Source organism: Orycteropus afer, unplaced genomic scaffold (genome assembly GCF_000298275.1).
Source record: "Orycteropus afer afer isolate SDZICR_OR568_19922 unplaced genomic scaffold, OryAfe1.0 scaffold00615, whole genome shotgun sequence".
Lineage (NCBI taxonomy): Eukaryota > Metazoa > Chordata > Mammalia > Tubulidentata > Orycteropodidae > Orycteropus > Orycteropus afer.
In genome coordinates this window covers 1,349,605-1,366,101 of record NW_006922202.1, presented here as the reverse complement: position 1 = coordinate 1,366,101, position 16,497 = coordinate 1,349,605, and the positions used below count along the sequence as shown (strand labels likewise).

Sequence of the window (16,497 nt, the reverse complement as noted above, 5' to 3'; positions counted from 1 at the left end):
CAGTTCATCCCTCTCTTTTCCCAGGATTAAGGCAACGGGTGAAAATGGGTGAAATTGCTTTTAAAGGAGAGCCTCTAGTTAAATTTTTCCAGCTCCTTAGCTCAGTGTAGGACTCTGATGGCTTAGTGCCTAAGGCATTTGACCGCTAACCAGGAGGCTGGCAGTTCAGACCTACCAGCCACTCTTCAGAAGGAGGTTGGGCAATCTACTTCCATAGTGATACTGCCTCGGAAACCCAAGTAGGGGTCTCTATGAGTCGGGTCCGGCTTGACGGCAGTGCATTTGGTTCCTTTCTTTGGTTAGCTTGGTGTAAAAAATTATGGGCATGGGCTGGGAAGCTTGAAACCTACGTTTGACTCTTGCTTCTGTTTTGTGACTTTGGGAAGGCTTTTAAACTCTTTGTGTTTTTTTGTTCTTTGTAAAGCAAGTATCTAAATGATATAAAAGGAGCCCTGGTGGTGCAGTGGTTAAGCGCTCAGCTGCTAACTGAAAGGTCAGTAGTTCGAAACCACCAGACTCTCTATGGGAGAAATATGAGTCAGTCTGCTTCTGTAAAGATTACAGCCTTGAAAATCCTATTGGGCAATTCTGCTTCATCCTACAGGGTCACTATGAGTTGGCATGTACTTGACAGCAGTAGGTGTTTCTGTTTTTGGGGGTGGAGTGGGGTGGGGAGTGGTTTCAACAGTGATGTACAGATAAGTAAAATGCACAGTGCCGCCGTGTAACATAGTCAATAAATGGTAGAGTATCTTTGAACTTACCCTTCCCCAGTTTTATAGGAGAAAGAGTTCAAGGTTAGTTTTTTTTTTTTTTCCGAGAAAATTTTGGTAGATAAATGGACATTTATATTGTTTCGAATTTTAGTAACACTAATAACTTAATAGTTTTAAAAAATTCTATGTGCACGCTTGTGTATGCGTGTGTAGTTTTGTTGTTGTTCTGATTTGTTGAGTTTAAATTTCTTTCCATTTTCTTTTCCTACTCCCAGAAAAAAAACTTTTTTGTATCTATATCTTTCTTTAATTTAAATGCTTTGTAAATAAAACAAGGCTACTTAACAGTTTTAATTGGTATAAGACAATAATTTAAAAGATTTGATTTTCCGCTCTTTTATATGGACTTACTGTAAAAGCAATGTCTAATTAATTTATGAAAAAGTTATGGTTAAAAACATGGTTTTTATGGTTTAAACCATGTATTTCTTTCAAATGTGTTAAATCAAAAGATTATATACTTAGCTTTTTTTTCCTCCTAAAATTAATGAACCAAGTAAACATTTAATAGAATTTCTGGTAAACTGATACTCTTCATGCATGATGAAGAAACATTATTTAGTAAAGATTCATTTTACTCCAAATGTATTTTCTAAAAACATTGAGGAATTTTTTTAAACAGCCATTCAGAAATACCTTACGTGTGTTTTTAGACTCAAAACTATTAAAATAATTTGGTTTTAGGTGATTTTCAATTGATAGCTTTATTTCTTATGGTATTTTTTTTGTCTTTCTATAGGGCTGAAAGACACACAGAAGTCTTCATGGATATAGTTGATACATTTAATCATTTAATTCCTACTGAACACTTAGATGATGCCCTATTTCTAGGATCCAACCTGGAGAATGAAGTCTGTGAGGATTTTAGTACAAGTCAAAATGTCTTAGAGGACTCGCTGAAGAACATGCTCAGCGATAAGGATCCTATGCTAGGATCTGCAAGTAACCAGTTCTGTTTGCCTGTTTTGGATAGCAATGATCCCAATTTCCAGATGCCTTGTTCAACAGGTAATTCTTACTTTTTTTTTTTTTTTTTTTCAGTCTGCAATTTAAAATAAATTTTCAGCAACCTTTTTTTTTTTTTTTTTTTTTAGTGATGATGAGGATAGAGAATTTAGGGTTTTCCCTTTGAATTTAAGACTTCTTTTCTAGGCATCAGAATTAGAACTTAAACTAAATTTTCTTTCAAGGAGTGTGACTTTATCTCTCAGGATGTTGTAGGTAGGATGACCATATAATTTATTATCTAAATTGGGACACTTTTGAGAATTAAAAGGTGTTGTTAATAACTATGTCATAACAACAGTATAAGTTGGATTCTCCCTGGCAAATTGGGACATGTTATCCTAGGCATAGGCCTATCTGGAGTCAAGGGAGAAGGATGAATTGTGCGCTTGACACTTTTTCAGTGTCCCTAGCAGCTCTTCACATTTACTGTATTCTTTACTTCTTTATTCAGATCCTTTGGTATTTTGTTCCATGCATCTCAAAACCCAGACAAATAACTCTAGCCCTGTGCTGTTCAATACAGTAACCTTTAACTACATATAGCTATTGAGCACTTGAAATGTAGCTAGTTCAAATTGAGATGTGCTGTAAAATGCCCATTGGATTTGAATGTCTATATATATGCACATATATATATATATATATATATATATATATATATATATATATATATGTATGTAAACTATTTTACCAGATTTTTAAAATTCTGATTACATGTTGAAATGATATTTTGGCTATTTTTGATAAAACATTTTCTTTTTGCCTCTTTTATAGTGACTCTTTCACAGCTTAAAATTGCATATATGGTTTGCATTATATTTCCATTGGACAGCTGATTCTGGGATCTATAGTTGAAGCAGCAAAAAGATTGGGAATAGTAACTTTTGTAGGGCTAAATGATTTTTAATGAGAAAGTACTTTGGAGTTAAATTACTATGTGGACAGCATGTAGGTTTTCTTTTATAAAGTAAAGAAAAGAAAAATTACTATAAACTTTGAGGCAATTAGCTATTCTGTAAGCTAAAATTAGATAAACGAAAATGAGCTTCCCATAGAGAAGGCTTTCTCCCATTATTCCCTAGAGTAGTTCACAGGTTTATGTGGTGTTGGTCTGTTTTTTTCAATGACTATAGATTTGTGTTGCTCTATAGTTTTCCAGTGTGTTTTTCATTATCTTTTAATATTTTCTACCTAATATTTTAAATTTAATATAGTAATACTTAAAGTTTGAAACCGGTGGTCTGCTGTTCACCCCTAAGTTTGTCAGATTATTCTACCTGAAAACCTCAGCACTTTGACTGCTAGGAATTACTTTCATTTTAACAAGTTTTTAACACTGAGGTCTTTTTGAATTGCCTGCTAATGGTATATCTCTGAATTATATACATTGTGTTGTGTTATTGCTTAGGCTTACATTGTTTTTGTTGTTGTATTCTAAATGTTTTAAAGCTTTTACAATTTTGTTTTATGTATGCATTGTTCAAGTTTTTGACTTTGGTGCCTGTGTCAGTACAGTAGATTTAACTATTTTTTATCGCCAAACACTTTTGACAATTTTAAGTTATGTGCATGGTTTCCCATTTTAGTCCAAATTCATCAGAACACTTAATTGAATTTATGTGCTTGTTATTGGAAATACAATTAGCCTCAAAGATGTTATACTGGGCCTCGAATTGGGGCTTATGTCATTCAATTTGACTTATAAAATTCCAGTCCTTTAGTAATACTACCAGAATTCTACTTACTGTCCTTTTTAAAAAGAATTGATGTCTGTTGCTATGAAAAGTTCTTACTGATGTGAAAAATCTCTTCAGTTTTGATGATTTCTTTTGCTCATAGAAGACTTAAATGCCTTTACTGAAGTACTTAAGAAAAAAAAATGAGGTGTGATTTATTAATGCTTAAGTTCTGTTAGTTTTTAAACTTAAAACTTTTTTGTTTTAAGTTTAAAATTTAAGAAGAAATATTTTCTAAATTCCCTTATCAAAATTTGTTTGCTACAATTACTTTTCTTGCTTCTCTAGCAGAGTTGTTTGTATTAATATATGTGTGGTATGTATGTTTCTAAGATAGACAAGGGAATATGTGGAAGATACTTAAAATAATAAAGCTTGTCTGTTTAGGATTGTTTAGGTTGAACGTGCCATCAGGCAGGAGATTTATCTTGATTGCTTCAAAGTTTCCTTTGCCCTTTGTGATGTTGGATTTAGTAAAAGGCCTGTCCATTTTCTAAAAAATAGCAAAGTGGAAAATATTTTTGGGAAAAAATTGTTTTAACTTTTTATTTTGAAATAATTTTAGATTTGAGAGTTCAAAGAAGACATTTTATTGTCTTAATGAAAACTTCATGTGGTCAGCTTTTATAACTTTTTAGCTGTTCATAAACTCTTCAGCTTTTTGTTTAAAAAAAAAAAAAACTACATAGATCTTAGTCAGATGTTTATACCTGCATCTGTAGAAACTTACTAATTAATTGTCATGACTGAAGTCCAGCAGGGAAATGACCCTGTCAGTGTTCCTCTGGCCAGTTAAAGCTATAGATTGTAGTGTTTTGTAACTTTGATTTTGACAGTGCTAAAATTAAGAAAGAGAGTAACTGCAATGCCTTGTTCTCTACTGTATTGAATTAGTTTGATTTGTTCTGCTTGTCAAAGACCATTTTTTGGCCTGATATAATAGAGTAGCTTGCATTATATTTTAACTACCTCCAAAAATTGTAGCTTTAAAAATTAGGAAAGTAGGAAAGAAACAGGATTACTTTTTAGCACTGTCAGATGTATAAAAGTTGGAGTGCTGTTTCACTTTGATTGAGAGAGAGCAACCAGTAGATTCCTTAACTCTGTAATGGATTTCTTTCTGTTATTGCTGTGTTTAGGTATGTTTTATAGAGGTGCCAGTAATATATTGGGTTTTTTTTTATTTGTTTTATTCCAGTGAGTTAGGAAAACAGTTACGTGTTGTTTGTTCTTGGTTATCAAGCCAATTATTGATATTCTGAAAAAGTTACTGTTTTCTTATCCTTAAGTTAGAAAATAATATTTTCCCAAATAATAGGTCCAAGATTCTGAATACATTGTTACATATGTGTATACCACTTGAGGAGTATGTTCAAAATCTTTGAAGTTATTTTTACTAGCATTATCAGTGTTACGAACAAATTATTTTAATCTCATTTCACAAACATGTGTTCCCCTTTTACATTGATAGTTATGATACATAAGTGTGAAAAACAAGTAGTGTATTTATAATCCATTTCTTTACACAGTATATTGAAAAGAAACTGTTCAGTGTTTATAATTTGATCTGTTAGTTTTTTACTGTATGCTTAAACAGTGTCTTCAGACCAGCAAGACAGCCTTGTGTAGATTTATGGGTATTTAAAGCAGCCTTTCATTCAGATAGGGGCTCTGCTGGAATAGTAGTTAAAAAAATGTTCAGCTACTAACCAAAACGGTCAGTAGTTTTAACCAGCTGCCGCTCAGTTGGAGAAAGATTAGGCAGTCTGCTTCTGTAAAGATAGCCTTGGAAACCAAATGGGGCTGTTCTGTGCCCTGTAGGGCTACTGTGAGTTGGAACTGACTCTTTGGCAGTGGATTTTTGGTTTGGGTTCCATTCAAATAGAATGTGTAGCCACTGCATCCTTCAGTGAACCCAAGATGTCTTTTCCTAGTGGCATCATGACTTAAAAAATCATCATTCACTATGTTAAATAAACGAAAACTCTTCTGTAGCATGGTATTCAGAGTTAAAGCAAATAAAGTCATTGAATCCTTAGAGGTATTCTGTGTATTTTCTAAATGTTGCTTCGTGTTATGTACTTACATGTTTTTTCCCCTCAACTGTAAAGCAGACTGTTCGCTAAGTTTCCTATCATGAATTCAATTGATGTTAAACAACATGAAGTGGTATTACTTAATAAAATTTTAAGCTTGTGCTGCTTTTCTTGTGAGCAAAGTATTGTAATACATGTTAAGACTCATTTTACAAATTCTTGGCAATAGAGTGATTTATTGTTTGTTAGGCACAAAAATTTTTTAACTGTTTTTTTTTAAATTGATGGTAAAATACAGTGTACATTTTGCCATTTTAACTATTTTTAATTGTATAATTCATTGACATTAATTACATTTACCATGTTATGCATCCACCATCACTGTTTCCAGAAGTTTTCCGTTACTCTCAAACAGAAACTCAGTACCCTTTAAGCCATAACTCCCTCCACCACCTCACCCATCAGCACCTGGTAGCCACTCAACCCTTGGTCTCTGGTCTCTATGCATTTATTTGCCTGTTCTAAGTATTTCATGTAACTCCTTTTGTGTCTGACTTCTTTTCACTTAGCATAATATTTTCAAGATTCACTTATGTTGTAGCACACATCAGAATTTTGTCCCCTATATGGACTGTATTTTGTTTTACATTAATCTGTTGATAGACACTTGGATTGCTTCTACCTTTTGGCTCTAATGAATTATGCTTCTGTGAACACTTATATTCAAGTATCTGTGTGAGTCTCTGCTTTCAAGTCGTTTGGGGATATAAGTAGGAGTAGAATCGCTGGGTCATATGGCAGGTTTGTATTTTATTTTGAGACCCTGCCAAACTGTTTTCCACAGCAGTTGCACCATTTTACATTCCTACCAGCAGTAATGCACACAAGTTCCAGTTTCTTCACATCTTTATCAGCACTTGTTATTTTTTGTTTTTATGATCACCACCATCCTTGTGGGTGTGAAGAGGTATCTCACTGTGGTTTTGATTTGCATTTCTCTAAGACTAAGATGTTGACCATCTTTTTATGTGCTTTTTGAGCATTTGTATATCTTATTTGGAGAAGGTTTTTGTTTCACATCTGATAGTGCTAATGGGTTACTATTCTTACATGAGTCTCATTGCATTGTTGGGTGTCCTTCCTTCTATCCCAGCTTTTAGGATCTCCATATCTTTTGGTATTCTGAAATTTTACAGTGATTGTCTGGTTTTAGTCTTTCATTTATTTTTGCTAGGGACTTGGTGGACCTTTTCAATTTCAAGAGTGATCCTTTCAAGTTTGGGCAATTTTCTTAGTTTTTTTCTGAAAACTTATTAGTCAGATGTTGATCTTTCTGTATTAACCCCCATGTTTCTTAACTGTTTATTCTGTTGTTTCTGCCTTTTTGCTTTGTATCTCTTTAGAGATTCCTTACTCATATTTTCCATCTCTTTGAATATCTGAGTTTGACAATTATGTTACTTTTCTAACAACTCTTTTTTGTGCTCTCTTCATACCATTTTTTTTAAACGGCATTCTGTTCTCATGAATATGTTAAGAGGATCTTCCATAGTTTGAATTATGTTTGTTTTCTATTTGTTTATCTTGATATTTTCCGTAGTGTTAACAGGCTTTCTTCTAATGTCTGATTATTGTTGATTACTTCATATTTAAAATGGAGGGAAATAGGAAACTTATGTCAAATTTGAGAGTCCTAATGGCATAGTGGTTAAATGGTTGGCTACTGATTTGAAGGTCGGCTGTTTGAACCCACTTAGCTGTGAGAGAAAAGATGACCTGCTGTTCTGCTCCCATAAAGATTACAACATAGGAAACCCTATGAGGCATTTCTGTTCTGTCATGTAAGGTTGATATGAATGAGAGTCCACTCAGAGGCACACAACAAGAAGAAGTTACTGTTGGAGCTGAACCATTGTCCTGCCATATTGCCTGCCCATCTTGGAATTGTTTCCTTCACAGCCTGTGAGCCAACAATCTGCCATTTTAACTGCCAATCCTGGATTTGTCATCCAGGATTTGTCAACAGCCTGCTATGTTGCCTGCTGATCTTGGGTTCATCAGCCCCTGCAGCTGGGTGAGTCAGGAAAAGCTTCCAGCTTTACCTGTGATATGTTAGATAGCTAGCTTGCAGCTATTTTGAGGAATTTCTTAATAAGGTAATAAATTAAGAAGCATGTTATCATTAGGTGAGAACTACCTTATTTCCTGAGGTTCATTTTGTTTCAGTTAAGGATAAGAAAATATTTTCTTGGGCTCTGATGCCTGGCTGTAGTCTTTGTTGGATACTGATGTAGGAGGGGAGGAAAGGAAAGGGTTTGATCAATGTCAGTTAATTGCTTATTTCTGTCTTGGCTCACTAACTTCTTTGTATCATTTTTGTTTCTAGAGACTCTAAATGTTTGTTGGTCAGTGTGGCTCCTTAAGCTTGCAGCTTCTTTATCTTTAGACTGTGGCTTTTTTTTTTTTTTTTCTAAACAGTGAGTTTGGTTTGGTTATTTTATTATTTTTTTAAATTGTGATTTGGGTGAAAATTTACAGAGCAAATTCACTTCCCATACAGCAGTTCACATACACTTTTGTCTCATGACATTGAGCACAGTTCACCACAATGCAACACCTCTCCTCCCACTTCCTCCCGACAGCCACCTCTTGCGTGTCCATCCCTCCATGCACCCCTGCCCCCTGAGCTGTCTCCCTGTGCATGAACAGCCCTTCTTTCTCCCATGATTGTTCTCTCCAAGGAGTATATCTACCTCAGGTAAATGTTCAACTCCTATGCCTGTCTTTTGTTTGGCTAGAAGACATAGGTGTGGGTTCAATTCCAGACCTGAGGGGCAGCTAGGGGCCATAGTCTCAGTGGTTCCACCAGGCTCTATCAGACCAGCAAATCCCCCCTTTTTTTTTCCAAATGATTTTGAGTTTTGTTCCACATTGTTCTCCCTCTCTATCCAGGATTTCCTACATAGATCCCCTTCTGAGTGGTTGACAGTGGTAGCCGGGCACCATCTAGTTCTTCCTGGTCTCATATAGACTGTGGCTTTTTAATGCTTTGTCTGATTAATCTCTTATTCTTTTCATCTTCCAGAAATGTGTTGAAATACTTCATCTGCTTGTTAAGTTCACTTCTTGTTCTCTTTGTTGTTATGGACTTTTTTATTCTTTATGTCTTTATTTTCATTTTAATGGAATCATTGGGGGAAAGGAGATAAAAGATATGCAAATGGTGCTCTATTGAACTAGTGATTCTTTTAGTTAAATTATGGTTTTTATTAGATGGCCTTGAGTCAATTTCCACTCAGTAATGACTCATGTCACAGAATAGAAGTGCCCCTATGGGGTTTTCCAGGTTGTAGTCTTTATGGCCAGGTTTTTCTTTTGCAGAGCTGCTGAGTGGGTTTTCACTGCTCTGTAGTTAAATCATAATTGGTATAAAATTTCTGTTGTTGTTGTTGTTGTTGTTATGTGCCGTTGAGTTGGCCCCAACTCATAGCGACCCCTCCTTGGGTTTCCGAGGCAGTATCACTATGGAAGTAGGATTGCCCAACCTTCTTTCCGAGGAGTAGCTGGTGGGTTTGAACCGCCAGCCTTCTGGTTAGCAGTCAAGTGCTTTAGCTACTATGCTACCAGAGCTCCTAAATTTCTAATACCCACTAATTCTTACAGATTTTGGAGCCCTATCTGTTCTTTATTATCTTGTACTTGTCCATGTTGAGTTTTACCATGTTATTTATTGGTCTTCCATGGCCAGTTTGTGTTTGTTTCCTTCTTTTAGTGATTTCTTCACCCATTAGTAAATTAGTTATAGTAAATCTTAATTCCTAGTTTTGTGTTAGTAGTAAATCTATTTACAAACTTCTCAGAGCTTGAAAGTTACTAGACTCTTAAAATGATAAGTTAGTCTTTGACCTGTTAATGCTGGTTTATGTATGTTGTCAGGAAACTAGTTTAATACCAAAACTTTTGAGAAAATGGATTTAAGGAGAGTTTGTAGGTAGTTTATAAAAATAGAATTCCTTTCTCAACACAAATGATATATAAAATAAATGAATAAAATGGCAAATTTGTGTGGATATTAATGTGCCAAGTAGTGTGCAAAAGTATTTTACTGGTGTTATCTCATTAACGTTTCACAGAAATCTTTAGAACTGTAGATAATTGTCTTAGGCGGGGTCTTTTAGAGAAGCAAAACCAATAAGCTTGTGTGTATGTGTGGAGAGAAGGAGAGAAATTTATCTCAGGGAAATGGCTCACACAGTTGTAGAGGCTGGCAACTCCTTTTGTGGGTCACACGTAAAGCTGGAAGCTTTTCCTGACTCAGCGCAGCTGCAGGGGCTGATGAACCCAAGATCAGCAGGCAACATGGCAGGCTGTTGACTTCAGTGGATGACAAATCCAGGATTGGCAGTTAGAGTGGCAGATTGTTGCCTTACAGGCAGCGAAGGCAACAATTCCAAGATGGGCAGGCAATATGGCAGGCCACTGGTTCAGCTCCAAAAACCAGATGGTAGTAAGCTAGACGTAGGATCCAGATCCAACAGAAAGAATGAGAGTTTCCCCAGGAGGTATGTGGATATGTATGTGTGCAAAAATGTGCATGTTCATGTGTGTATGTATATATACTTATGTGTGTGTGTGTGTGTGTAAGAATGAAGCAGGCCACACCCCTGAGGAAATCCCTTTCAACTGATTGGCTGCTCACATCATATCCCACCGTGGAGGTAACTGATTACCTTACACCAGATCTCGTCATGGGAATGACCATACCACAGCTGCTTAAACTACTTAGGATCATGATCCAGCAAAGTTGGCACACAACCTTAACTGTCACAGTACTGATATTAATCTTAAAGTTAATCTATAAATTTAGTATGTTGTCTTGAGTAACCCAAGATTTCAAGAGTGGTTTATTTCCCAAGATCACTAATAAGCAATTTATGGCATATGGACTGGCTCTGGTGGTGAAATGTCTAAGGCATTTGACTGCTAACCAGAAGGTTGGGGGTTCAAACTCACTAACCACTCTGGGGAAGAAAGATAGGGCAATCAACTTCCATAAAGATTTACCGCCTCAGAAACCTAATGTGGGTCTCTATGAGTCAGACTTGACTTGATGGCAGTAGGTTTTGTTTTGGTTTTGGACTGGAGTAGATTGTAAGTCTTTCTACTTCCAAGCACATGAACAATGCTCTAAACTGGTTCTCAAATTTCATTTAGCTTTGTTGTTGTTGTTATGTGCCATTGAGTCGGTTATAGTCAGCAAAATTAGTACAAAGAAGTATTTTTTAAATAAAGAGGACTGTTCCTTTTTTTTTCCCTGTCAAATATGTATGTCTGTAGGAGAGATTTATGAATGCCAGAAATGGATGTTACAAAGCAAGGAGTTTTAGAGGGAGAAAGTTGTAGACTAGTTATTTAGTCTATTATGGATACTAGAAAGATGCTTTAAGGATGCATCTTTAATTAGTGTTAGCAGGTCGAAATGGACTAAAAACGGATTTAAACATTCCTTATTAGGTAAAGGTGATTCAAGATAGAATTCATTTCACTAAAAGAAAGAAAAAACTATCTTCCATTTTGTACTTAAATTTAGGGTGAAGAATAATTATTAATTTGAAGAAACTTTGTTAAAAATGAGTTGTCTTTGGCTTTATTCATTTATTGAATATTTTGTGCCAGTAGTATGGTAGGCAGTGGATATACAGAGTTGAATAAAATAATGCTTAGCATCTATTTCCACGGAGCTTAAAGTTTAGTATGTTGTTGTTACTTGCCATTGAGTCGGACTAGACTCATAGCGACCCCCTCGGGTTTCCGAGGCAGTATCACTATGGAAGTAGAAGGCCCAACCTTCCTTCTGAAGAGTGGGTGGTGGGTTTGAACCACCAGCCTTTTGGTTAGGGGTCAGGTGCCTTGGGCACTATGCTACCAGAGCTCCTTAAAGTTTAGTGTAATTTTTCTGTTCATAGTAATACTAATTTTTTATTTAACTTACATTTTTTGGAGAGGGCCACTATAGACCTTGAGTGTCCATTCACATTCTTGGCTGGGTATGACAAGAATACAAAGTCCTGATAACACAGTCACTTCTGGCTCACAGATCCAGGTGTTTCAGAGTAGACCTGTGCTCCAGAGGGTTTTCACTGGCCGATTTATCAGAAATAGATCAAGCCTTTCTTCCAAAGTGCTTTGGGTGGATCTGAACTTCTAGCCTTTTGAGCACGTTAACCAGTTGGACTACCCAGGGACCCCTTACCCAGGCCATTTCTTAGGGTTTTGTTTGCAACAAGCATTCTTTTTTTTTTTTTTTTTTTTTTGGATTTGGGTGAAGATTTACAGAGTAAATTCACTTTTCATACAGCAGTTCACATATACTTTGTCTCATGTCATTGACCAAAATTTACAATGCAGCAGCTCCCCTCTCACTTCCTCCCCATAGTTACCTCCTCCCAGTGTCCATCCATTCATACTCTTCTGCACCCTGAGCTATCTCCCTGTGCATAAGTAGCCCTTCCTTCTCCCATGATTGTTCTCTCTAGGGCGTGTGTCTACTTGAGGTAAATGTTTAACTCACATGCCTGTACTTTGTTTGGCTGGAAACCACAGTTGTGGGTTCAATTCCAGACCTGAAGGGCAGCTAGGGGCCATAGTCTCAGTGGTTACACCAGGCTCTATTGGACCAGCAAACCTGGTCCCCACCTTCTTTTTTTTTTTTTTTTTTGCCTCCAAATGATTTTGAGTTTTGTACCACATTGTTCTCCCTCTTTATGCAGGATCTCCTACATCCCTTCCAAGTGGATGGCAGTGGTAGCTGGGCACCATCTAGTTCTTCTGGTCTCATAGTTGTATAGGTTGCAGATGCAACAAGCATTCTTGAAGGATGAAGTAGTAATATTTGTTTCCCACTCTCTGCCCCACAGAGCAGACTTGATTATTTCTCACTATTAAAGCAATAAATTCTCCACACTCAATATTCCTCTCCTTTTATCTTATCCCACTGTATAAGCAAGCATGTGTCTAGGCCCACCTGCAATGCCCTTCTGGAACTTGAAGAGCAAGAGGAACCAATATAACATGATAGTGCTGCTTGCTGTGCTGTGAATGACAAAATTCTTTGTTTCTGAGTCAGTGGTCTCATCTCTTCTGTCAGCATCCATGAAACAGTAAGGTAGCTTGTTGGTGTGCAAGAGTGAAATCCAAGATCCTTCATAGTTTTGACAGTACTGTTTTATTCCACAAAGTATTTATGGGAGTATACGCGTAAGCACTTTAATTATTACACATTATAAAAATTACATAATTTAGCTCCACATATATAGAGTAATAGCTAGTCCCCATTGCTCTCTATATGTTGTTCACTGATATTCCCCAAGTGTTTAGAATAGTGCCTAGCTAATAGTAGGCGTTCAGTGCGTTTTGACTAAGAAAATAACACAAGGAAAAGGAAAAGTAGGGCAGGATAGAGTGGTGGACTAGGAATTAAGATAGTAAATAAAATGCATGCTGCAAGTGGAGCACAGCCTTGGCTCTCAGATTTCTAGCAGTCATTGTGAGGAGGAAAACATTCTAAAGTAAAGATTAAAGTGTTCTTAAGGTAAAACAAGGAAACACCTAGGAATAGAAAAACTATCTGACAGTAAAACTGGAAAAAAAATTTATTCACAGTTTTACCATCATGTATGATATAATAGCCACTCTGCTGTTGAGTCACTTCTGACTCAAAGCTACCCTATAGGAGAAAGTAGAACCTGCCCCATAGGGCTATAAATCTTTACAGAGGCAGACTGCTACATCTTTTTTCCCATGTAGCAGCTGGTGGCTTTGAACTGCCAACCTTTCAGTTAGCAGCTGAGTCCTTAACCACTGTGACACCAGGGCACCTTGTGATAAAATAATATCATCTCACAGCATACCTATGATGTACATAGGGCGCTTCCTTGTAATATCCCTCAATATGTATCCCAGTATAAACTGTACTTTAAGGACCAATATAATGGTCTGACTTAGTCCCAGGATAAATTTTCAAATAACCTGTTTTGGGTATAATTTCTCATACCAAATTTTAAATATATTAAGGTGAAGCAGAACTTTCCTCAGAAAATTATTTTGGAGTCCTTTCTAATGCAGGATGGACAGGAGAAGCTTCATAGTTTCAGACATAAATGAAGATAATTTTGGCATGGATAATTTTTGCTTTGTGTTGTTAGTTGCCATCAAGTTGGCTCCAATTCATGGTGACCCTGTGTATAACAAAATTAAAGTTTTCAAAGTCTGGTGCCATCTTCATGATCCCTAGTATGCGCTGGAGTCCATCGTTTTAGCCACATTACCCATTAAGAAAGATTGAGAATGGTCAGATTTCCAGGTTAGCTTTCAAATCCTTTTTTAACCCATAACTCTGCTGATTTAGGGGAATAAAGAATAAGCCTGGCTTCTGGGCCAGATTTTATGCGGAAGTGTGAAAGACAAGGGCTTTTAAAACTTTTGTTGTGGGACGTTTTGAAATATGTATGTATGTTGGCCTTTTCCCTTTTATTATTTGCATGCTGTCATCATCACTTTGCCTTTTCCTTTTTCCCCAGCTGAATTCCCTTCAGCCTCATTCTTTGTCCTCATAAGAATTTTTTTAACTGCTTAAGCGTATATAATCAAAATTTGTTTTTATAGCTTGTCTGTAATCTCAGCTCAGAATTTAAGCAAGTAAGCCTATTTCATTAGTATACACTGATTTAAACATGGTTGATAATCTGTTTCAGAACTATTTTTATTATTAAAAGAGGATATAATCTAATACAAATGATTCTGTAATTATTGTACATTTATATATTTTCACGTTGTTGTTGGTTGCCATTGAGTAGATTCCAATAGTGAAGTAAAAAAGCTTAATGGCACTGTGAGCAGAAAGACTCCACAATTCTATGACTTTGCAATTTGATGGAATAGGATTCTATAATTTGATAATTGTTTAATGTAGTGCTAAGTTAATCAAATACATGCTTATTTCTTATAATCGGAGTGGTGTTGCATACTAGATTTGCAAAAGTTGGTATTTGGCTTACTTATTAATCAAACTAGAGATGGTTTATGAGCAGGCTTTTAATCTTTAAAGTAGTGAATTATTTAGCTCATAATTTAAACATAATTTTGTATAAAGAAAATCCAAGGATCCTGGAGCAAACATTTTCTTGACCTCAGTTTTGATCTTTTCCTTTGTCTAGTTAACTCAGTGACTTTTTGACATCAAAATGAATGACAAACAAATCTCTATGCTCTTTACTCTGTTATATTTTTAATCTATTTCCGGTAAAAATTTTTAGGTGCCATCCAATTGGCTCTGACTCACAATAACCCTGTGTACAATAGAAGGAAATGCTTCTTGCTCCTGAGCCATTCTCAGAGTCATTGCTATGCTTGTGAGCCCCTCATTGCAGCCACTGTGTCAATCCATCTCATTGAGACTCTTCACCTTTTTTACTGACCCTCTACTTTTTTTTATGGCTGAATCGTAGTCCGTTGTATGTATATACTGCTACATTTTGTCTGAGAAAGGGGAAAGATAAGACATGCCTCTTTCTGTTAAGATCATATGCTTGAACTTGCATGTGTGATTTTAACTTAGATACCATTGGCTGTAACTTACACAGCTGCTACATTTAGCAGTAAAGTAGAATGAAGAGTATAATCTTTATTTTGGTTGACCATTTGCCCAGCCAAAATGTAGGAATTCTAATGAATGTGGAAGAATGGCTAAATGGATGTTGAGTAACGGCTAACAATCTCAAGAATCGTTTCTGTTGTAGTAAGGGTAAGATCAGTATATCATTCTTGATGGATGTGGAACTTGGGCCACAGTTTGTAAAATTCAGTTGTCTGTTCATATAGCATGAACATATGCATGTATCAAAAATCTTAGAACACTGAATATTTGGGCAATCTACTTCCGTAGTGATAATGCCTCAGAAACCCAGTAGGGGTCGCTAAGAGTTGGAATCAACTCCATGGCATTGAGTTTGGGTTTTTTAAATGTACTAATATATTAATGCCCCTCACATAACATGATAAATATTTTGAAAATACAAGCTATAGATTAAATGAATGATCCAGTTATTTTTTTTTCTAAATTTTATTATGTTATTGTTGAGAATATTTACAGCAAAACATATACCAATTCAACAGCTTCTTTATGTGCAGTTTAATTATGATGATTAAATTCTTCAGTTTGTGCAACCATTCTCTGAGTTGTCCCTCATTAGCATAAATTCACTGCCTCCTAAGGTTCCCATCTAATCTTGCAAGTTGTTTTTATCAAGTTGAACCCATATAGCTGGTTCTTTTTTCTTTTTGCAGTGTTCCCTCCCCCCCACACCCCTGTTAACCAACAAAGAAAGTTTTCTTCCATATATAAACCTTTCCTTGACTTTTTACAATAATGAACTAATACAGTATTTGCCCTGCTGTGATTGACTTAATTTCACTCAGCATAAGATCCTCCAAGTTCATCCACGTTATATGGTGTTTTGCATATTCTGCATTATTCTTTAAGGTTGCATAGTATTCCATTGTGTGTATGTACCAGAGTTTGGTTATCCATTCTTCTGTTGATGGACACCTAGGTTCTTTTCATCTTTTTGCTATTGCGGATAGTGCTACGATGAACATGGGTGTGCGTGTGTCTGTTCTTGTTACATCTTTAGGATAGGGTATATATCCTATCCTAGGTAGGGTATATATCCTAAAGATGTGACAAGAACAGACACACGCACACCCATGTTCATTGTAGCACTATCCGCAATAGCAAAAAGATGAAAAGAACCTAGGTGTCCATCAACAGAAGAATGGATAACCAAACTCTGGTACATACACACAATGGAATACTATGCAACCTTAAAGAATAATGCAGAAGTAGTGGAGAGCTCTGGTAGCATAGTGCCTTAGGCACTTGAC

The 16,497-nt window shown here is 36.1% G+C and overlaps 1 protein-coding gene across 1 annotated transcript in view; it reads left to right on the top strand.

The window, feature by feature from the left end:
• Positions 1-1,522: 1,522 nt before the first annotated feature.
• The window catches only part of PHF3 (PHD finger protein 3), a 91,795-nt gene continuing 76,820 nt past the window's right edge, over positions 1,523-16,497 (top strand). Inside the window, exon 1 of the mRNA XM_042783054.1 lies at positions 1,523-1,784. Within this exon, the coding sequence (XP_042638988.1) occupies positions 1,541-1,784 (244 nt within the window). The 5' untranslated portion in view covers positions 1,523-1,540. The remainder of the gene's footprint in view (positions 1,785-16,497) is intronic.